The sequence below is a fragment of the Nomascus leucogenys genome, chromosome 1a (genome assembly GCF_006542625.1).
Source record: "Nomascus leucogenys isolate Asia chromosome 1a, Asia_NLE_v1, whole genome shotgun sequence".
Taxonomy (NCBI): domain Eukaryota; kingdom Metazoa; phylum Chordata; class Mammalia; order Primates; family Hylobatidae; genus Nomascus; species Nomascus leucogenys.
The window spans coordinates 92,348,193-92,372,630 of record NC_044381.1 but is presented as its reverse complement, the minus strand read 5'-3'; the positions used below and the strand labels follow the sequence as shown (position 1 = coordinate 92,372,630).

General features: G+C 36.3%; 1 protein-coding gene across 7 annotated transcripts in view; it reads right to left on the bottom strand.

The window, feature by feature from the left end:
• NPAS3 (neuronal PAS domain protein 3) overlaps positions 1-24,438 on the bottom strand; it is an 871,327-nt gene that overhangs the window by 574,457 nt on the left and 272,432 nt on the right. For 4 of the 7 annotated variants that reach the window (XM_030813243.1, XM_030813218.1, XM_030813227.1 and 1 more), the window contains 2 exons: positions 14,655-14,899; positions 14,494-14,544 (listed from right to left, as the gene is read on the bottom strand). In XM_030813243.1, the coding sequence (XP_030669103.1) occupies positions 14,494-14,544; positions 14,655-14,899 (296 nt within the window). The remainder of the gene's footprint in view (positions 1-14,493; positions 14,545-14,654; positions 14,900-24,438) is intronic. The other 3 variants (XM_030813234.1, XM_030813240.1, XM_030813256.1) reach the window with 1 other exon arrangement.

The window sequence follows — 24,438 nt, the reverse complement described above, 5'->3', positions numbered from 1 at the left end:
TCATTAAGAGTTTATTTCCTCAAAATGCTGAAGGATAACAAGTTTCTGCTGTGAGGGGATCAGCAAACTGCATTTACCTCTTTAGCTGGGGAGAAAGACCCCAAAGCTTTTTGTTTTTCAGCAGCCTTCATCACAGGTCTGAAAATGAAGAATTTCATCTTGTCACACCCTGCCTTACCTCGTTTCAGGGCTGGCTGTGTTTTCTTTCCACAGAATGAAATTTTAGCAGGAGCAGAAGCCAAATGCTTAAAATGAATGATCAACTTACAATTCGTATGAATCTATTCTTTCATGCTGCTCTGCTTAAAAATAGCATCATAAATGCACATCTGCAAAGACTGTGCAACCCCCCTTTCCTGAATTGTACAAATTATTAGAGTCGTTGACAAAAGATTTTTTTGTTTAGGGGTTGGTCTGGGCACTCTCTTTGGCAGACTGCCACTTTTCTAGCAGTAGAAATATTGCTTGCAGAAAGCCACATTGTACAGAACAGCTGTTCTGCTAAAACATTGAGCTAGCAACCCAAGAAATGACTTCACATGTGAAGCAAAATTGTTCCCTCCCTTTGTGCTAATTTAAATGAAATAAAAGTACAAAACACGCTCTTTCGCGCAGGCTTTAGTGAGATGCATATGAGCGGGCGGGAAGGTGAGCACGTGACTCTGAGCCCTGCCTCAGTAGCAGGCTTGAACTGCGGCCACTTGACTTCCCAGCTCCCAGGATAGTAGCTACTCTTCTGATCTGACCCTTTCTATATTCAGGTCTTAGATGTCAAGGGATTTTCTACAAACTACATACATTAAGATTTCACAACTTAAAAATACACTTCATTCAAACTTCTCTCTTTCCATCTCTATGAAAAGCAAAGCTATCAGAGAGAAGATACTAAAAGATTATGTTTGATTAAGCTCTTGTTTATAAGTATGGTATGTGATTCATGCCTTTAGTTGTTTGGTAAGTATATTCAGATAACAGAGATATGCATGAGTATTCTGTGTTCTACATGGCATTGGGTATCCTGTTTAAAATACTTTTCTGAGAGGAAAAACCTTCATAAGTTTACCTTACATCTAGAGGGCCACAATTCTCATTAAATGTCATCACATTCAAATATTTAACTATATTTATGCATAATAAATTCCCCAATGCCAATGGATATCTAAAATATAGACCTGGCAAATACTTCAAAGTAGAAGTTCAAAAAATAATTTTCTTGGAAAATAATACAATATTATACTTTGAAAGTACTGTATACATATTCATTATGATCACTAGCAGTACATTATTTAAAACTGTAATAAGGACTACCATTTTTTTTCTCATTTCACGTTAATCATCCTGGATCCCACAGTACTTTGCTTAGACCTCTTTCAACATGAATAATACCCTACTTTATTATTTGGTGAGAATGGGTCACTCCCTCCCAGTAGATTATAAACTCCTAGAGGAGATGGTTCGCTTTTCTCCCCCACTTTGCATCCCCCAGAGAGCCTAGTACAGAGTCTTGCAATATAATAAATATTCAAATATTTAGAGGATGAATAGGTGAGTAAAATTAAAGGAAGAAATAACCCATTTCGGATCCCTGACGACAACAAAAAATTGGTATCTTAAAACCTACTATAAGATTATATCTACTAAGCCAAAATTCTGAGAAAGGAAACGTCAACTCTATTCAGTTTCAGCAAATTGGGCTTTCCTTTCAGATGCAGTATATTTTAAGAATTTTTTTGTTTTCCTATCAACTCGATGAAATATCTACATTAACACTTTATAAAATCAACTTCTACATGTCTCGTTAAGTATCAAAGAAACATTAAGCTGCCATAACACACCCAAATCACCCATTATCTAAAGAAATGCTTCAAATATCCTCCACTTTATCAAATGATACAAGACTTTTTACATGCTAGAATTCCCCCCAAAAATTGTGCATGTTGAGCTACCTCTTCCTTCTGATTAATATCATCTGAAAAACATAATCTTAAAAACAAAAGCCCTAATTAGAATGTGTACTAAAAATCACAAATGATAATCCTAATATACCCTTGAAAGTTCCTACGTGAATATAAGCCTCCCAACACAACGTCAGCTCACTGCGGTAGACAGTATAGACAAGCCGGGTTCAAAGGTCCAGCTATGCCATTTTTTTCAGTCAAGAAAACTGACGCGAAAAAATGTGTTCACAGTCCCAAAGATTTGAACTCAGGAGTGTTCAACTCCACGACCAGAAAACCTTGCTACCGATAAGCCATTCTGAACATACATTAAAATGACTGGGATGATAAATTTTCACTGCATTCCTACATTTTGCTGGATTCTCCAGCCTGGGATACATGAACTGTACCTTTATTACAGGTTGTTAGAACTCCTTGTGTTATGAACTGAATGTTTGTGTCCCCTCCTAAAATCCATATGTTGAAAGTCAAAATCCCCACTGTGATGGTATTTGGAGGTGGAACCATTGGGAGGTAATTGTCACAGAGGGCGGAACCCTCATGAATGAGATTAGAGACACAGGAGACGTAATCTTTCTCTCTCTTTCCACCTTGTATGGACATGACAAGAAAATGGCTATGTGAACCAGGAGGACAGCCTTCACGAAGAACCTCACCATGCTGGTAACTTCATCTTGGATTTCCAGCCTCCAGACTGTGAGAATTTTTTTTTTAAATGTTGTTTAAGCCAATCCATCTATAGTATTCTGTTATAGCAGTCCAAACTACGACACCCTAGCAAGAGTCCCCTTTTCTAATCTCAGTAAAAGTATTATTTTAGTTTTCCAATTGGAGTTGTTCATACAGCAACAAATTCAGTCACTGACTCACAACAAGGAGGTTGAGTCTGACTGCCTACCAGATGTGAATCACAACATAGCAGAGGCTGAACAACTTGTTACAGATTTTTCTGCAAATTCAGGAGCTCAGTATCCATAGCAGATATAATGAAAAGCACTTTAGGTCAGGTGTCAGCTAAGCAAATATCACTGCACCACTTTACAAACGTCCCTGAGAACATCCAAAATGAGGCTTACCTGCATCGACATCCCTGCTTCCTTTCGTATGTCTCTAGGACATACTGCATTTTACATATTTTTTAATGCTATCTTCATGCCTCTTTTCAAAGTGGAAAATAATAGCAATTTTGCTTTTATGCTAAAATTCTTGTAAAAACCTGGATAGTATTCATCTATTTTTATAGGAGAAAGCCAATATTTTAAAGTATTTATATAAAACCCAAACTGTGTACACAGTCTGTTTTCATCATCAGTGCTGATATTCAACACAGTCTTATTTCCCAAAGTGTAAAATTATACGTAAGTAATATGCCTTAATTACAAAACATTTCTGAAATTTAAGTATCTGTAGTGCTTTGGGAAGTTATTCCTATGAACTCACTGAATTTTAGTGTCTTTCAAGCACTTAGTACAGCAGCATTCACCCTTGGAGCACTCAGCCAGTACCTGGTGACTGACTGCTCCCAATGGGCAACAGCAGAAGATCACAGGAGCTATTTCCTAGTAACTGTATTTGGTTTCTTGAGTATAAGTTATGAAAATTATATTATGCTATATAATTTAGCCATATTTATTCATTTTATATAGACATTGGTTCTGGAGATATGTTAAATTTTACCTGCAGAAGACTAGGTTAGATTTACCAATTTTATTCATTGTATTGCTGATAATAATACCAATAAATATACAAATCTCAAACATCTTATTTCTAATGAATTTTAATGATGGTTAGAGTCACAACATACTTTAAACCATCAATTGAATCAGGAAGACAACTAATAAACTATGTGGAAAAATAAATCAAAACTATTAATTAACCTAAACTGATCGGTTGTTTGACTAGCCAAGTCAAAATGACCAAAAAATAGTCCTTTGTAGACAATGTTTTCATCATGTTTCTCTTCATTAAGATCATGCATTTAAAAAGACTTTGTGAATAGCCTTAGTTTGGATCATTTGCTATATTAAAGTGAGAAAGCTGCCAAAAGTAATAAGCCAAATGATACCACTGATTTAATATGACTTTTCACTTAATTTTTTCGGTGACATACACAGTGCATATACATCTATGGATAGCTATTGAAACATGCCAACATTACACTCCTGGCTGGTACATAATTTAGTCAGGACAGCCATCATGACAAATAGACTTATGTACATACATTAGCACTGAAGATTTTTTTTTAAAAAAACATATTGCCGGCCATTCATTGTTGTTGCAATATGTTTTAAACAAAGACAAGAATCAACCTTTTACAACTCAAAGTATGCTTTCTCCCATAATGGGTTCTAAAAGAGATACCTAAGTCCACCTCCAGTTCTAATGGGCTAGACAGGAGTTGGCTATCTATGGCATGCATGCAGGTCTAATCTAGCCTGCCGCCTGTTTCTGTACCACCCACAAGCTAAGAATGCATTGTCCTTGTTGTTTTAATTTTTTAAACAGTTGAAAAAAACTCATAAGAACAATATTTCATGACATGTCATAACTTGATTTCAATGTCCACGAAATAAAGCTTTATTAAAACAGCCAAACGCATTCCATTATAACTTGTCTATATAGCTACTTTTGCACTATAAAAGTAGGGCCGAGCAGTTGCAGCAGAGACCTTATGGCCCACAATGGCTGAATTATTTACTATCTGATCCTTTACAGAAAACATTGGCTGATTCCTGTTATAGAACTCTATAACGAGTTTTTTGTCTTGGCTTTCTAACCTTCCCTTTCAGGCACTCTTTGACCAAGACTGGGAGAATAGAAAATGTAATACTAGTCGTAACCTTCACAAGAAAAAGAAGGAGACTAACCAGAGCACCTGTGCTCATGTATGACTCTTAAATGGAAATAATTTATAAATTTTAAAGAAAACTTATGTATGACTCTCTATGGCAATAGTTCAGTTATAAAGTTTTGAGCAAACTATGTAAACAGACTAACCAATTTCCTCCCTTCCATTTCCATTGATTGATATTGTAACTGTCAGTTAATCACATTTCCTAATACAATCAGCCATGAAGCACTTCAGAATGTTGAGCATTTGGGGACTCAATATTGACCAGTTAGAAAGGTAGGAAAGTGGGAAATCACAAGTTTCCATTTGGACAGAGGCTTGTTTTTCTAATGTTTCTATCATCAGAGTGAATTCTAGTGATTTTTTTTAAATAAAACTTTTTATTTTGAAACACTTTTATTTATAGAGAATTTCCTGTACTGATGCAAAGACACTACAGAAAGGTCCCATCTATGCTTCATCCAGCTTCCTAATGCCTTCTTAAAGTTATTCTTTTCAAAGAATTATTCTTTTCATAGAATCATAACATGATAAAATGTTATCATTTGCTCTAAAATGGGCCAGTGTCTAACACAAGCTAGATTTGTGGATAAATGTTCACATATGATGTAAATGGGGAAAAGGGATTCCAATAATAAGTACCCTAACATAGAAAAGTCTCTTTATTATGGAAGAAAATGTTCTAAACTAGGATTACAGAGGCCCAAATTCTAGTTCCAACTCTGTAACTGACTTTGTTAAAAGACCAGGCCATCTGGTCTTTTAACAAAAAAAAAAATCTATTGGCCTTCCTTTAGAATACTGAAGTTCTGACATTTAGTAACACACTATGGACCCAGAAAGGATCTGAAACGCTGCAGTCAATCAATATTCAAAGACACATTAGTTTTCACAGGTGGAGGTCACCACATGTTTATTAAGGCAGAACTAAGACTTATGCACAGTATCCAGAAAGCCGTTTCTGAAAATTAAAGCCACGGTACAATTTCAATCATATAAAGCAGTCCGAGGTGACTCCTTCTTTGCTATGCTTATGAAATATTATCATCTGCAGAGCACTGGAACTAGATATTGTGCTTTGCAAGAGGTGATAGGGCTAACAAAAACACGTTAAAGAATTCGTCTTAAAGAACAGAGCACATAAACTTGAAAGTCCTAAATAAGTGAGTACAGTGCAGTATAATGCAAAACCACAAGATGTCATGACTAAAATATTACATTATCAAGAACTGGTAGACTTTTTAAAATAAGTTGGATGTGATATAGAATATAAGTGTGTTCCCTAAAGTTTTCTCAAGAGAGTAAATGCAAAGAAAAAGTATATGAAGTGCTAGGTTCTTATTTTATCTTTATCATATATTTTGCACTTGATTTCTTTAAAACTTCATTATGTGCTATCTTACTGTCCTGTCTTATTTATAATGATTACACATGCTCAAATATTGAAAATAGAAACAAAAAATTTTTAAGATAAGAAACAATGCCATGTATTTTTGAACACATAGAAGGGAGATATGGTACCTCCAAGTACAGGGCAATTAAGTAAAAGAAAAGGAAAATAGAAATATTAGCAAAATATGAAGAGTTAGGGTATGTGGCTTTTGAAATTATTGATAAACAGCTTCAAGAAACCATATAGTCCAGGGAAGACCATTAGTCTCAAATAGTCTAATTTAAGACAATAATCGCTAAATCCTTTCTGAGGAATTGGGACTTTGGATTAGACAGTAAGTAATCATTCAGACCAGAATCACTGACAAAAAGAAAACTGAGGTCTAGAGAGAGCTTTATGACACCAGTCACATGGTATGTTTAATTTTCTTGAAAGCTGTCATACCATTACGTATTGCACATTCATTTCTCTATGAATTATAAATATCTCCAAGGCAAAGGACTTAGAGAACTGACTTACTAAGAGAAGATACTCAGGTATTTGTTGAATGGACTCCAGTGCACACACCCAGAATACTCATGGTTTTCTTCAGACTACAGTTTTGTTTTGCTTTTGACATGGAGTCTCATTCTTGTTGTCCAGGCTGGAATGAAGAGGCGCAATCTCGGCTCACTGCAACCCCTGCCTCCCACGTTCAAGTGATTCTCCCGCCTCAGCTTCAGGAGTAGCTGGGATTACGGGCACCTGCCACCACACCTGGCTAATTTTTGTATTTTTTAATACAGACGGAGTTTCACCACGTTGGCCAGGCTGGTCTCGAACTCCTGATCTCAGGTGATCCACCTGCTTCAGCCTCCCAAAGCGCTGGGACTGAGACTACAGTTTTTAACCTGCGCCTCCTCTGCATGTACATCCACATGGAGAACCATGTCGATGGCGGAACCCTACCACAGGGCAGGGACTAGCAGCTCATCCCAGGGAGCCACACCTGCTTCTGGCGCCTACTCCATGTCCTGCATAATTTCCCTTTGTTTTCACATTATTCCCATCATTCTCCCTCCATTTTTCTTCTGCTCTTCCTTTTTTTACTCTTCTTTTGCATCTTCCTAGTTTATGATTTAAACTCACCCATAGTTCTGATCAGTACTATATAACTCTGCTAATAGTAATCCCAAGATATAATTCAATTCTACACAATTCAACTTAAAACATGGTTAAATACTTACTTTCATAGGTATTGTGCAAGGTTCTGGAGATATAAAAAGGAATAAGATGACCCAGGCTATTCCATCAACAAGCTCATAGTCTCAATACAGAGACAGGCATGTAAAGAAACAAATTACAATTTAAGTTGATAACAAACCAACAGAATAATGTAACAATATCCTAAAGAAAGAAATTACTAATGCTCTGGGGAAGCAGAGATTTGCACAAGAGAGTGACATCTGAGCTGGGATGTGAATGCTGAATAGGAGTTCAAGCAAACCCAAGAAGGTGTTGGGTCTCAGAATGTGATACCGTGAAGTATGGCACTTTGACAAGCTGAATACTTTGAACTGAAGGAGACTGGAAGGGCGTAAAAAGATATTCTCTCTGACCTTCTTTTTCCCTCCTTTCTCCTTCCCCTATTTCTTCCTCAAGGTGCATCATGCACAATAGAACTGCTCTCCCCCAAAGAAAGCCATAAAATCTAGGAAGACTATCTGACCCTCTCCTCTCCTCCCTGAAGACCCTTACATGACAAGTGTCGTGCACTATACCCAGAGGAAGAAATGCTACACAGAGAGGCCAAAAAAAATCTGAACACACAGGACTTGTTGGAATTCCCCTCAAGTTATTATCATTACATCATGCCTTTTTTGTCCAGTCATATTTCTACAAAGCTGTCCATTCTTCATCGAACCTAAGCGTAAGAATATGCACTTCTCCCTGGGTCTCTGGGTCTTCATTTCTGAGCGCTCCTATGTGATGTAAAATTTTGATTAAATAAATTTTTTCTTGATAACCTGTCTTTTGTTATGGAAGTTTCAGCCATGACCCTTGTGATGGGTGAGGAAAAGTTATTACACTTTTGCCCCTACAAAGGAAAAGAGCAATCCAGTCAGATGATGACATACTCAAAGGCACAAATGGATGGGTTTTACCACTCAATGTTGCCACCGGAAAATAAGATAATAGTGGCGATAGAAAGAGGTTGATTAATCTTGATGTATAATGCAAAAGAGCACATCTGCACTCTTTTGCCCACATTTCCAAAGTCTCCACAAAAAAATCCTCATTTCTACTTCTCCTTTTAAAAAATTTTTTAGAGACAAACTCTCCCTCTAGGCAGTGGTGCAATCATAGCTCATTGTAACCTCAAACTCCTGGGCTCAAGGAGTCCTCTCACCACAGCTTCCCAAAGTGCTGGCATTATAGGCATGAGCCACCATGCCAAGCCCACTTCTCCTTTTGTGCAAACAAAAACTACAGATAAAAACAATACACAAGTACTACTCTGGATAAGGTAAATTAAATTACAGATTCATGTTCTTCATCTTCTATCTGTGAAATTGGCCACATTTCTTTGCAGTATCTCCCAGTAGAGGTGCAATGTGCTTCCCTGCCCCTTGACTTTGGTCTGTGCCATGCAATCTGCTCTGACCCAACAACTAAACAAAAATGACACCATGACAGTTCTGAGCCACACCATTAAGAGACATTGCATGTTTTTGTTCACCCTTCTTACACCTTTGCCTCCATCACCACGAAAGAGCTACTTCCAAATAGCTGCTGCCTTCTAACATGGGACAGAGCTAGCCTGAACCCCCAGCAAGTAGCCAAGCCCAGCCAGAGCTGTGGCACAAAGCAGAGGCACCCGCTGAGCCCAGTCTAGACTTGCCAACTCCCAGCCTAACCGCAGCTCCATGAGTAAAAGTTTGTTGTTGTATGCCACTTAGATGTTGTGATTGCTTGTTCTCTGGCAATAGCTGACTAGGACACCTGAATATTCACAAATTCTCAGCCATCACTCTCAAAAATATGCTTTCTTCAAGTCACTGTCTGGAGCTGAGGGTAATCCTGAATGCTCCATTGTACCAGATGCACTGAAAACGATAGTGACAAGCAAAACTCTTGAACAGTGGCATGCAGCAAGATACCAGCAATGCTATATATAATATTTTTCATGCTGAGTTAGATAATAAATCAATGATCAAGAGTTCACCTTTGTAGTCATCAAAGCTTTTCATGAAAAAGTGTAAAACTCCAAAGAATTAGAATCTCAGAGACATACTCTCTCATCATATAGCCTGCAGTTGTCAGAAAGCCCTTCCTGCCCAGTGTCAAAGATGACAGTCCTTGGGAAATGTGGTGATATAAACATTGCTTGTCCTATCATGATGTAACATGAAGAAAGATAAAAGGTTAGTTCTTAAATGAGCTCCTTAAATGAAGTCATAACTTCATTAGAAATATACAAAAGTATAACAGCATGTAATTAAAAAGCCTTCCTGGAAGCATACCTAAGTAAAGGCAAATACATCACGTTTCCACGTCCTAGTAAAACCTGGCACTCACTCCCAAAATAAACAACAACCAACATTGGCAGCTCAGCTTCTGAATTGTTCTGTTTCCACTGGGTACCACCACCTACTATGGATTGGGACAAACAGAAGTAGAGATCAGAGCAGGGAGTCTGTTCCTCAGTCTGCTGAGGATGATGGAGGTAGGAAGAGGAATCAAGCAAGAACTGAGTTACCATCTTTGCCCTACTCATCTAGCCCTATAGGAGGCTCCTGCTCAGAAGCTAAGGTGTACAGTCTGGGTTCTTCCCTTTACCCGTGCAAAAAGACAAAAGAATGTCATAGGCTGGGTGTACATGGCCATGTACTGATTCTACAAAATTTCATCTCACATGGTTTTTTAGTAATGAGGAATATGACCCTTGCCCCAAAGCATGAATGTCACTTGGTAGAAGTAAATGTATGTCAGCACACAGGAAAATGCCAGAACAGGAACAGGAAAACCCCTGAACTGCCTAGACCAAGATGACCTTTCACTCAGTCTTGGAGTCTCTACCTTTCTATTGAAACAGAATCCATTTTATAAAATGCTATCTAATTTTGGGGGACAATATTATAACAGTAGCTTAGTGTCACTCTGAGTATGACCTATACTCAGTTATACTATACGATGATTTAAAATAAATCCATTAAACATCATTGCTTTAGTAAGAGTCTAGTCTTTGCCTAGGGATAGCTAATATGTTGCTTAAATACAGGCCTGTAAGTCTCTCCTCTCAGAAACATCTCCTACTTAGTTCACAATAGATGCCCGAAATAGTGAAGGGAAATTCTATGAAAATAGTAACGTTCTTCCCTAATGTGTTCAGTCAATTTTAATCGCCAGTTATCTTGCATATTTTTCAACTGTTCCTCTCCAAAGACTAAGAATTTCTTATACTTTACATATTTTAGCATTGTTGCCTGTCACACACATAGGCAAATTGTTGTTTAAAAGCTGCAACGTTTAAATTGAAATAAAACTGATTGCAATGGTAAATATTCCTAGATTAATAGAGTTGCAACAGACGACAGACTCTTAAAATTGACTGAAGTCTGTGGTATTAGAAAGACAGAAAATTTATCTAGTTTTAGCAAATGTCAAATCAGTGGCTATTGCTTTAAAGATTAATAAAAGATATAATGGTTTCTAGATAGCCTCTAAATAGAGATTACTATGAATGGAGAAGTGATTTACCAACAGTCACCACAATGAGATTTCTTTAAAGGTTACAATCATCAGTTATTTAGCTGAAACACTGCTGAGAATGCCTGGTCATTTCTTGAATAATGCATAATGTTCATTGTAGATTTGATCTCTATTATAACAATACAGATATTTCTAAAATAATGGAAAAAACTATCTGTTACCTTCCAATTGCTTAACATATCATTTCCATGAAGTAATTGACTTGGGACATATTACATACTGTCACCTGAGTGTTCTTTCTGCAAGCATAACTTGTAATAATCTGTATACAATGGGAATCACAAAACAAACTCATCAACCTTTATGGACTGTTAAGAAAAGATGTGATGAATACTGCACAGGGCAGAGTAAAGGACCTTTCTGAAGCCATAAATTAAAATGATTAAATTTCTATACAGTTGTGTGGGACAAATTTAAATTTAAGCTTTGAAATTTAATTATTAACATGATCAACTCATCACATTAAAAAATGTTGCACCACAATGTAAATACTTTTCATACAAATTTCCAAATGGCTTTAGGTTTATTCAAGAGATTGCTTGGAGAAGCATGAAATATAATGTCTATTGTTTTATTGTTGGATTATGAACTGCACTTCACATGATGCTGCAGGCTATTTATATAAGCTTGTTTATCCATATGAACATCTTCAAGGGCACAACATAGAAGACCTTAATAAATTAAAATGAATTTCTTTTGATGTTATTGTTTCATGAATGTTTGATCAGAATGAATAGCAGTTTTGCATTAAAGAACTAGAGTAAAGCAATAAAATGTACACATATTTTACAGTAGAACCAGTTTATAGAAAGTGCTCCTTGTATTTCTAGCTACTTTTGAGAGCCAGGGTAGACAGTAGGGAGTCACTATGTTTACATCTTCATTTCTAACCTATCACCAGTTTACTAATAGTGAAAGTGAACATGTACCAACTTAGATGCTCTGCCACCATCTGGACAGAATTTTAAATATAATAAAATCCGTTATCTCCTTCCGGGTTTCTAAACATGCGTCTTCACCACCCTGTTTTTTCTCAGTGACACTACCATGCCATTCCAGAAACTGCAACAACGTGGGGGCAGCAACCACGTTTTATCTTCTTTTTATACATCTTAATCATACTAAGAAGTTAAAGAGTGGAATCAAAGGCCGCAAAATAAAAATGAAGTATTAGTAACAGTCTGAAGCTGAGAAAATTCTCACCTAAAACGTTTGATGATGGTGATATAAAACAAATATTATCTGTAGTAATGACAAGAAGCAATAGAGCACTAGACAGAAAGGCAAGAAAAGTGGATTCTTGCCTTAGATATGCTAACACTGAATTGCAAAGTTGTTTCCACTTAACACTTGCCTCATCTAACTATTCCTCATAAAATGAGGGAATAATTACATGTGATCTATACATTTGCATGCCTAAAAGGCCATGATTCTGGAAGTAAGCTGGACTATGGATAAACAACAGAACCATCACATTTTTCTACTTTGGTAGCCATTACTGCCAAGAAAGCCTATTGACTACAAACCCCTTTAATAATGAAAATAAACAAATAAAAATTTGCTGAGTTATGTTAAATAAATACAGGTCCATTCCATCATTTCATTTGAATAATATATTTTTTGAACTTATATATTTGAATATTACATATTTTCACATGGTATGGTTCCTAACCTGTTACTCTCATCCTTTCATCTTGTATGATTTGCAATATAGACTGTTCCTCAAACTAGAGTGAAAAAAATGTATCTAATGTATATTTACCACAATTATATTTACGTCTTTAGCTTGGAAAAATTTGGTACTAATATCTATAATATAGTTTGGCTCTACATCCCCACCCAAATCTTGTCTCTAATTGCATTAATAATCCCACATGTCAGGAGAGGGACCTTCTGGGAGGTGACTGGATCATAGGGGCCGTTTCCCCTATGCTATCTCATGATAGTGAGTTCTCACGAGATCTGATGGTTTAAAAGTGGCAATTCCCCCTTTGCTATCTCTTTCTTTCTCTCTCCTGCTGCCATGTAAGACGTTCTTTGCTTCCCCCTCGCCTTCTACCATGATTGTAAGTTTCCTGAGGCCTCCCCAGCCATGCGGAACTGTGAGTCAATTAAACCTTTTTTGTTTGTCCACTCTCGGGTAGTTTTTTATAGCATAATACAATCTAGAAAATGAATTAGCGTGTTATTGAATTGATATCTACATGCTCAAGGGCAGAAGGGATGTAAAAGGACAACTCGAATGTGCCTTGCTTTATTTTTCCTGGGCTACCTTTGACTGACATCCTGTCCTTGAGAGGTATGTCTGTTGTGTGTTCTCCTGAATCTTTAAGCGTCATTCTTACACTCTAGAGCAGTGGTCTGCAAACTATAGCCTACAGGAAAAATGTTGTGGCTGCAGCCTATTTTGTAAATATAGTTTTATTGGAACACAGCCACGTTGTTTTGTTTACATATTGTCTATGGCTAATTTTGTGCTACAACAGGAGAGTTGAGTAGCCTGTTAAGCCTAAAATATTTACTACATGGCCCTTTACAGAAAATGTTTGCCAACTGTTGCTCTAGAAGAAAATAACCTGTTACAATTTAAATTATCATTTTCCACCTCTAATATGCATAACACAATCCCCAAGTAACAAATTTACACTCTCACAGACACATATATGATCATAGCTCTTAGCACAAAATTGTAAATAATAACTGCTTTTGACCCTTCATTTCAATCTGAATCCTACAAAAGATTACAGCTCCCCACTAGTACCCTTTCCTATCAGAGACAAGAGTACAGGGACTTTTCCAAAGGTAGTTGGCAAGATGTAACAAAAGAAGCTAATTCTTCCCAAGAGAAAGTTGCCTGCACCTCCTCCAAATGCCCAGTTTTACTTCATGCTATGAAGTGTCTAGATACACAATTCGAACATAAGAACCTAGCAGATTATTTAGGCCATACACCTTGAATAGAACACCCTTAAAGATAGAAAACCAATGGCCAACACCACATATACATCAATACATATATCCATGCATATTTAAATGCCAAAAATGCCATAAATTATTAGGAATTTCAGGAACACACAAGAAAATACCTGTCTTAGGCAGCAAAGTGAAAAAGACCTAACATTTAAAGATACTAAGTTGTAAGAGTAACTGCATCAAGGATTTGAATAAAAAATATGTTTATATTTACAACTTTTAGGTAACATGTATATAGAGAAAATTGAAACACTAATACAGAGATTGATTTTTGTTGGTCAATAAAATCATTAATTTAAAATGCCTTCTAAAGATGGAAGAGCTCTGCTCCCTGCCTTTCTTTGGTTACTTAAGGCAGAAAATGTCAGCTCTATGCTTTAACAAATGTGTCCATACTCCACTCATGAAGAAGAATTTGTATGTAATTGTAAAACATAAATTAAACCCAAGAAGCATTTTAATGTGTCATTTCATTTTCATTTCTCTGAAATTTTACATAAAGTGACAGAATTTTAGGCTCATAGACTTTTTGAAAATAAAATAGAAAAATAAGAGGTTTATTTCACCTTCACATGGTGTCTTTCTCATGCAGAGTTCAGATTTCCACATTTGTATCCCTTTAAAGGATTTGATATGCAGGAAAAGAAGAAAGGATGATGGTAAACATTTTGTCTTACAGACCCCTACAGACCATCATATTCAGACTGAACAGTGACCTAAAACTTACCTTTTACTGATGTGTTAGGTGGAGGGCCTTCCATTCGCAAGTTCCACGGAGGGTCCCCCTGGTTAGCAAAGTCCCTCATTTTCAGATAGCTAATTGTAAGTCGAATGATGGATGCCTTGTCGAGCTGGCTGGTAATGGCTGCAGGAAGAGGCAACAACTTGGCCAATTCATAGAACTCAAAGTTTTCTTTTCCCCGGCGGGAGCGAGCAGCATCTCGGGATTTCTCCTTTCTCAATGCTTGTAAACTGAAATCAAAGGAGTGACAATGTGTGGTTTAGAATATGTGACTTTGTCATCATTCAAATACTGCTTTCTTCATATTTCCTTTTTTCCCACCAAAATTCTACCAAAAACTATTTGAAAACTAGAGAGTGACAGTAAAATGAGTTCCAGAAAACGTCCACTAAAGCCATAAACTCTAACTCTGGCCTTACATTTTGCAAACTCAAGTCCAATGAGTAAAAATTGTGTTTTACTTGTTAAGGTTTTTTTCCTTCAATTGTCCACGCATCGAGATGTATTTATTGTTTCTAAGACCTAACAGAAGGTTTACAGGGGTGGCTTGATATTATCAACTATAAGCAATTTATAAGTTGGGCTTACATTCGTGTATCGATTTCAAACGGATATTTTTGTTCATCTAACTTTCATCAGTATGGGATTGTCATCAAAAGCAACTATTTTGAAAAATTCATTTCAATTATAATCTTGGGGAGCAGAAGGTAAACACAAATACAATGCACCTTGTCCGAATCAACAAATATGTTTCCAGCCCTCAATAAAGATCACAGCACGTTCAGTCAGATGAAGAAAACATCATATTTAAAATGAAGATTTCAATGTAATTTTATAAATGTGCTGATAACTGCTTGATAAGAGCGTACTTCTTTATTAATGGACATACATTAGTAGATAGATTTTCTAAGATACTAGAGAATAAAATATATTGCCCAAAGAAGTCAAACTTTAGGATAATATAAATTTTATGTTGAAAGATAAAGCTCTGTATGGGTTATTAAAATTTATAAACATTATAGACATATTACTTCCCAGAAGAGGCAACAGGTGGGATCCAGCATTTTCCTTCCACTATTCATGTGCATTTCTGTTTGAAGTCTGCTCACATTGCTGAGGGCAGAATCTGGCACAATTGAAGTTGTGTGTGAGCATCTGACAGGAGAATTCCACCTGCTCTGAATTGCTCTGTATTGTGTCTGATGAGAAATAAATTTAAAAATCAGACCACAATGATAAGTAGCTAGATAATATTTTCAGTATCAAGGTACTATTAAAATCATTTTTATGTATGCATTTTATTGAATTCTGAAAGCACTGTAAATATTTGAGTCTAGCATTCTTTTTTTCATTACGAAATAATAAGAAAGAGAGAAATGAGGAAGGAAGGAAGGCCAAAGGAAGAGATCAAAATTGGCTCAGCAGCAAGGCTCCATTCTCTTTTAATATACTATGGTGAATAATATTCCCTATTACACTATAGTATTCCTGACATTGTTTCCTGGTGTAAACACTGTATTCACTGCAGAAATCACACCTCAAATATCTTACTGAATATCTATGTAATCTAAGTAATGCCATAATGCTCTGGTCAGATACTTGCTAGGCTAATACCCAACCAGTTTTATGTTTGCTCTATTAATAGTCTACATTAGCTAACAAATGTCTTTCTCAGAATTAGACAAGTTAATGCTATCATTTTCAGAGTAACAGCAGTCTCAGGTGACAAAATCTTTGTCCCTTGATACATCTCAAGTGATAAAGTCAGGCAGAAACATTACTAATTTACAAGGAAAAGACATGTTTTGTCACTTATTTCACAATATCTGGGCCAGCCTCCATTCAATTCTACAAGTGCTCAATTTTAGCTGGTTGAAAGCTACATAAGTGAGAGATGTCTTACAATCTGACGACGTGTAAGTATAACTAGGATCCAGGTTAACACCTTAGGATACAAGAATAGTTCGAATTCCTCCCTTTACAGAATAAAAGTAATTTATCTAACAACATTTAAGTTAGCTGTGCCAAAAGAAATTATGTCTCTGAACATATTTTCCCTAACACTTGTACATAGGGGAAGGAGCAGCGGTTCAGGTTCAGTGCTTTATTCTTTTTGTGTTCCTGCAGTTAAATACTACTCCAGAAGGGGCTAAACTTACAATTTTTTTTGGTCCAGTAAGTGACTATGATGGGGCTCTAGAGCAGGGGTTACAAACTCAAGGGCTTTCAGGGTTCAGGCAGGGAATGTCAGTGAGTGAAGAGGCCTGATGGGGACTGGGAGGAATTGAAGGACAACTCTGTCCAAGAGGTAGCACAGTTTGAGCCAATGCCACTTTAGGGAAAGTCATGCCTGATGTCACCACTTCTAGAGGACAACATCTGAACTGTTATATGCCATTTCCCAATTTTGGTATTTTAACAAATTAAAGCTTTAAAAAGTCATGCAAGCCAAATAAAACACGTCATGGTCAAACATGGATCAGGGACTCGTTTTACAACTGGGTAACAGTTTGCACAGACAATTACAAAAGTAGTTTCGTATGATGTTATAGGTAATTTTCCTTTATTCATGTCACTCAGAATGATCAAGAATGTATTTATTTGTTACCTATGTAATATGCTGTAATATTTATATCAGGAATTTATTCAACTGAAGCAAAGTAGAGGATTAAGCAATTATTCTGAAATTGATATTAATGTATAGGCTTATCAATAATCTAAGGAAAAGATTCATCTTCATATGGGAGACAAAGCCCAAGATCACAGGGATCAACTCAATAGGCTATAAAGGATAGATATTAGAGAGATGTCTTTTCTCTATCCATTCAGGGAAGGGGAGTAAGCCGACACTAATGCCTTTGGATGCCTTGCCTAACATGTGTTCTGATGTTTTACTACTTTTCTAAAATAGCACTGGTCAGAATTTACTTTAGGTTTTTTTTTTTAATCCTACCTCCTTGTTTTCTCTTCTCTACCTTGTCTTTTTCTTTTTTTAACTCTAACACACACGGTGTCCCCGTTAGAGTAAACTTCTTGGCAATAATCTTAATAACAAAGGATTTCCATGACTCACACATCACATCATTATGCAGGGACCATAGTCTAGAAGACTTTCAGAATATCACTGTGTCTGTAATAAGTAGGAATTGGTTTTGTGGGCAACTGCAATAAAGTACAGTCAAAGGATTATAAAGGTTGTTGAGATGCTGGTGTAACAGATGAAGACAAAGACCTTAAGACAATGACACTCTAGATTGTGCATTAATCTTTCACTTGCTTTTGTAAAGTAGGGCCTAGTGATAAGCAATCCTCACATTGAATTAAGAACTATATTAAAACCCAAAATAAACTTTGTATTTGTACATTTTGTTCTAAACGAAAGTATTGTGGTTTTATGTCTAGAGTACTAAAGATAGATTAGTTGTACATGAGTAAAAGGTTATAGTGCCGATCTCTGCCATCTAAAATATTATTAAACTTCAGACCCAAATAGTTACTCCCTGGGCCTAAACTTCCCATTGCTCTAATGTTCTTGCACTTCGATTATGAATAGCAGAAAAAAAATTCTTCATGAATCCTCAGCAAATGAAAATTTCAATTCTTTTTGATGACTACATTATCCTCACAAATCATTATTACCACCAACAAAAACAACAATGTCAATAATTTGAAAACACACACACACACACATATGTATGTATGTATGTATTTATCTGGATATTATATGCATTATTGTGTGTGTGCATATAAATATATAGATAGGAGAAATAGTAAATGATTTTCAGATTCTCAAATGTAGTCCATCACACCAACCAAAAGGCTAATAATCTAATGTCTATCATTTTGGGGTTTTTTGAGATGGAGTCCCACTCTGTCACCCAGGTTGGAGTGCAGTAGTTCGATTTCGGCTCACTGCAACCTCCACCTCCCAGGTTCAAATGATTCTCCTACCTCAGTCTCCCAACTAGCTGGGACTACAGGCATGTACCACCGTGCCCAGCTAATTTTTCATGTTGGCCAGGCTGGTCTCGAACTCCTGACCTCAAGTGATCCGCCCACCTTGGCCTCCCAAATTGCTAGGATTACAGACGTGAGCCACCACGCCCAGCCTAATGTCTATAATTTCTTCTTATAAGAGAATGGATTGTGAAGCTAGCCAGCCTGGGTATAAATCCTGGTTTTGTTATTTACTAATTATGTACATTTGAGGTGCCTTCTATTGCCTCACTTTTTCTCATCTGTGAAATGGGATAATACTCTACTTTATAAGGTTGTCATTAGAATTAAGTCAAATGAGTCTTTTTTTTAATAACATCTTTACAATGGTGCCTGACACATAGTAATGCTGTACAAGACATGTTAAATGAAACCTAAGCTCACTTCACATTGATTTTTCTTTCCTTCTAATGCCTGCAATGCTCATTAATAATGTGCACTCTCTTCTCACTAATACAATTCCTATTCCTTGGTTCTGACATAACATATTTTTCCTTTTAATATAGTCCTCATTTTGCCTATGGTCTAACTCATTGTATACCCATAAGTGTACTTAATGAGTTGTTCAAATAAAAATATATTTAATTAGTGGATACTTAAAGATTTATAAATTTTTTTGTGCAGGGTCATAAGGAGCCATTTTTTTAGTACAATAACAGATAAAATGTGACATTCAATTGCAGGACAAGCAATTTTGTTTATATTATAAAATGAGTATCTAAACAGCTGTTACAAGAACAGATTACCCAGGAAGATTGTGAAAATGTCTATTGAAGGTTTTTAAATGGCAATGATAATTATTAATCAGGAGTCTATGTGTACTTCTAGACAAGATGATCTTTCAAAAGATCACAAACCTAAAAGTTCTCTTGAAAATCAGGCAAAGCCCCAGATCCAGGACCATGGAGAGCTCATCCAGGACCAGTGGTGCCCAGAAGTGGGGAAGCTGGACAGCAGCTGCCTCCTCAGCTTCTATTTTTGGGGGCAAGGTGGAATCATGAAATTCTTTTCAAGCTAGAAGCCAGCAAAATACATCCCCAAAAAAGTTTGAAAAAAGGGGTGCTACTGCTATCAAAAAGCCAATATTATGAAACTGACTCAATTTTCAATCTTTGTGAATCTACCATGAAGCTGGATAAGGGGTCAATTGTTTACTGGGCCACTTGTCCACAGTGGGAAAAACAGATAGCTTTGGACTTGATGACTTATTTAATTAAAAAAGGTAAGTTATCCTTTGTGGTTGATCAAATTTAGCTTTGAAAAATTGATTACTTCGGTTTCCCACTTCACAGTGATGGTTATAGTGATTATGGAAATAATATAGCTGTACATCCACAGAGGATAACAAGGATTAAAAATAGGTAGGCACAGAGTACAGAAGCCAACTTAACCAAACGTTTCTTCCTCTTCAGTGATTTCTTCATAGTCATATTTTAATCAACTTTTAAATAATTTATTTTTATGAAGGAGGTTCAGATACTGACCTTATTGACAGATCCACACTATCTCTATGTGAAAATCCTTCTCCAAGCTGTAGTTTGAACACATAACACCTTCACGTAAACTTTTAGAATATAATATCTAGTCTTTATAAAAGAGCATGGCAGGTTTTGGTTATCTAACTATAGGGTAAAGGAGAAGCAGAGTCAAAACCATTTTAAATTTTACCTTTTTAAAGTACTTCTAAGGAGCCAGACAGACAGGTTTTTATGGATTTTCCTACTTGTTTTGCTTAGGAGAACCCAGCACTACAGACTTCTACTATTTATCAATTAATCTGGCATGCAGCCTCAAAGGAAGAAGGTCGACCTGTATTAAAAATGCAGCCATCAAAAATTCATCAAAGGCTTCAGCATTTTAACTCATGAACCTTTGAACACCTGCATACTTGTCAGATCTCTGGTCATAGTTAACGGTGAAATCTATAGTTACTCCAGTAACTACACTTGCCCTAACATGAGCCGAATGAGGAGCCTTCCCAGGGAAAAAGTACAGTAAAGATTCTATAAGCAATGCTTGCCCTTCCTTCATTACTTTTAGTAAAACAGCCTACCCCACATTGACATTACATAGAGCTCAAAGTCAATCAAATCAGCTTTCTTCAAAGGAAAAAAATTCTTCCAAGAGTATTTTTTTTGGCATGGTTGTAAGTATCAGCTTTCTTATGAGGTAACGGTAATGTAATTGAGAAATGCACAAACAACTGTTATCTGGTAGGATTATGCATAACAAAGATCACAAACTGAAGTAGTTTAATGCTCTCGAAAAAAGATAATAATTTCAGAAATCTTCTTTAAGGTGTAAAGAAAGCTGGATAGTATATGCTGGAAGTTAAAACTGGAACCTTCAAGTTCAAGGTAAGAACTCTGCTGCTTAACTAATGCACTGCTCATAGCTGTCATCATTAATTTATGTTAGCCTCTGTAAACATCAAGAGTATAATAGGCCAATTTCACAACTAAATATAGATGCACATTTTGCCCTTATATAAATGGCAGATTGCTGCTGTAGATCATCACTGCAGAAACACGTCAGTAAAGATGCACTCTTTGATGGTCTGATGCTCACACATATATAAAACCAGTTGTAATGGTTGTTTGAAAGCAAAGTGTAACATAGCAGCAAAATTTCATTTGTTCCACAAACTCAGGATATATTAAGCTTGGCTGACAAAGACTGTTTGATGTGCTAAATCAGTTTGACCTTCGTTCTTGCTTTATTTTTCTCATTTAACATGTGAAATGACCATTATTTTCCACATGTAGGAAAATATGAACTTGATTGCTTAAAAATATGTCAAAAAACATCTGCAACTGCTAACATTTGATAAAGTATCAAAATCAAGATGTATACTTAGTTTTTAAACTAAGATATATGCTGATGGGATAATCCTGACCCATTTGACTTGTGGTAAAATAGATCAAAAGAGTAATTAAAGCCATTCAACTGAATGCCTTCCCTCATCTTCAGAAAATGCCTTGTGTATGTTTGAACTTAATAATTAAATTAATTGGTTTTAGCCAATGAGCATTTTCATTCTTAACACTTTAAATAAGAGGATTTAATTCCAGAATGAGTCATTAGAATAGTAATAAAGAACGCTGAGAGGTCTGCACAGTCCTTTTCAACTGATGTTCACCTTGATTCAAATAACCCTTGAATAAACCACAGCAAGACCAAACTATTCATTGTATGCTTTGGTGTCTGCCAAAAACCTCATGAATCAAAGTGTTTTGTTCTTCATTTTCCCCCAGAACTTTAAGCTATACAACTGGCAGTTCCATAATAATGGAAAAAAACTGCAGTTTTATCAAGTAATTTCTTTCCACCCAATAAATTGCACTTTACCTTGAAGCAACTTGTATATTTCACACCTTAAATTTCTATTTACCAAATCAGCTAATCACTTCACAATTGAACTCAGAACAAAAAAAAATTATCAATTAAAGTGGTTGAAACTCCTGCAAATTATCATTTAGGAATGAAGTAATTGCTTTCATCAGGGCAGAAAAGCCCGCCAGAACAGAAATGTCACTTTAGATTAGTGTTCTCACTCCTGAAGCTATGGATGACACAGCTGATATAAGACTAAATGCCAAGACCAATCAATTGCTTTTGTGGCTCTGCTCTGAGCTGCTGTAAAAGGGGCCATTTTCTAGGATCTACTCTTCATTATAGTAAATGCTATCTCCTTGGTAACATAATTCCATTTCTCATAAATTCTGTCTGAGAGCATTGTCCTAACAATGGATGTTTGTGGAAAAGAATGCTGTTGGTTTAATGCACAGAATTAAGTGTGAATGGCTGTCAAACTGCTATAGTTTACTAGTTCTTAAACATAAATTGAAGTCTTATACATTAAAAAGAATTCTTGAGGATAAATGAATGTCCTGAACAAGGGTAAAATATTGTACTTGAAGGTTCTGTGCCACTGGTTTACAATTTGGACTATTCTAGTATTTGTCCTGTACATTAAATCAATTGGTTCACACCCAGAGATGGGTGAACACTTTCCTTACTTTCTCAGCAGTGCAGTTTGCAAATGCAAAAACTCAGAAGCAAATATGGACTTATTAGGCAACTGCATGGGATTTGTGACTAGCCACAACTCTGCGTGTGTGTGTGTGTAATGTTCTTTGAGCTGAGAACTTCCTGGAAAGCATCCAGATCTTAATCTGTATTGTTCATCCCCCTGAAGTTACAAGAATCTGGGTTGCAGGCTCCAATTAAAAGGAAATTGAAGAAGCTAATACAGTGAGAAAGCAGCAATTCCCTGCACTGCTCTCTTCAGGTCCGAAGTTTAGAAAGAGATTCAGGATCACAGGTCTTTGCCCGACATGGGATAAAGGCTTTCTCATTCTGGTGAGCACACGTGTAACTTCCATTAACAGTAACAGGAGTCGTGAGCACACATTGAGAGGAAAGTCCGCAGATAAATATTTGAAAGAGTCAGAGCATCTCTGCAGAAAGGAAAAATGAGGGAACTGTGGGCACCCTTTGTCGGCAGGACATTTCACTGACCATGCAAAGGGCAATTGCTGGAATTTCTACCACTCCAAAGAACTATAGTACTGTTTTTCATAATATCAATAACAGGAAAGGATGCACGTTATTTCTGCTTTTTTAACAATATACAGCACCATCATAGAACATCATGGAACCTAATATAATGATAAACATGAATATGTTTGAATGCTTACTATATTTCAGTCAAGGTCCAAGTGTTTTCAACATCATCTAATTCATGGTTGCCAATATTAGCAATGAAGCGGAAAACTGGTAACAGTGACTATGGAAGGTAGTAGTCTACGCTGGATACGACTGATGCTAAAAACAGCATTGTTTTCAGCAGGGGAGCACCGTATGAGTTTTTAAATTTTCCCTCCAACTTTCTACACCCATCCCTCAAAACTGGGAGTTTTCTTGTTTTAGAGAGGGCTTTCCCTGGATGCTGGACTTTAGGTGCTAAAAACAGGACATTCCTGGGCAAACCAGGATCCTTGGTCCTCCCATAAGTCTTATTGTCTCACAAAAAAATTAAAACAGAGAGAGGAAAAGTAACTTACCTAAGGCCAAGGATGGTTGGAGATGGCATTTGAACCTTGGCCAGATAACTCAAGCCCTTATCACTAATGTGCAATATTGCTGCTGTAGGAACAAAATCCTCATGATTCCCTTTTCTCTATTATATTTATATGACAATTAAGTCACTGATAAAATTTTATTTAATTTATAATCACCCATATAAATTTCATAATAATTGTTATGAAAACTTAATTCCTTAATGAAATATCCAATAAAACCCCTATTTTCAGGCTTATAAACACCTATTCCAATTTGGAGTAGATAGATTTGCTGTTAATTGCTATAAGTCCCAAACTAAATTGCTTTGGAATTCAAATTCAAATGACCTTTCTAGAGGGAAAATTCATTTTTTCTTTTAATTTTCTTTAAGTGTGATTTCAAACACTTCTGAAAGCACAACTAAGTGGAAGAAAGCTTCTGAAGACTTTCCAGCTTGATATAACACATTTGGAAGGGAGAAAGCATGCTGTGACAAGTTTAAAGATCTTTATGTATGAATAATTTAAGTTATGGTCATGTGAATACTAGCAAACATAGCACATGCTTTACTTGACACCAATGAACACACCATTATACTTTATCCACATTCCTTTGTGAAACAGAGATCACTAAGTAAAATGGTTCCTCTTTTTAAACAATACAACTGAGAATACAAGTTCGTCAGCCTTAAGAAACTATATACTACTTC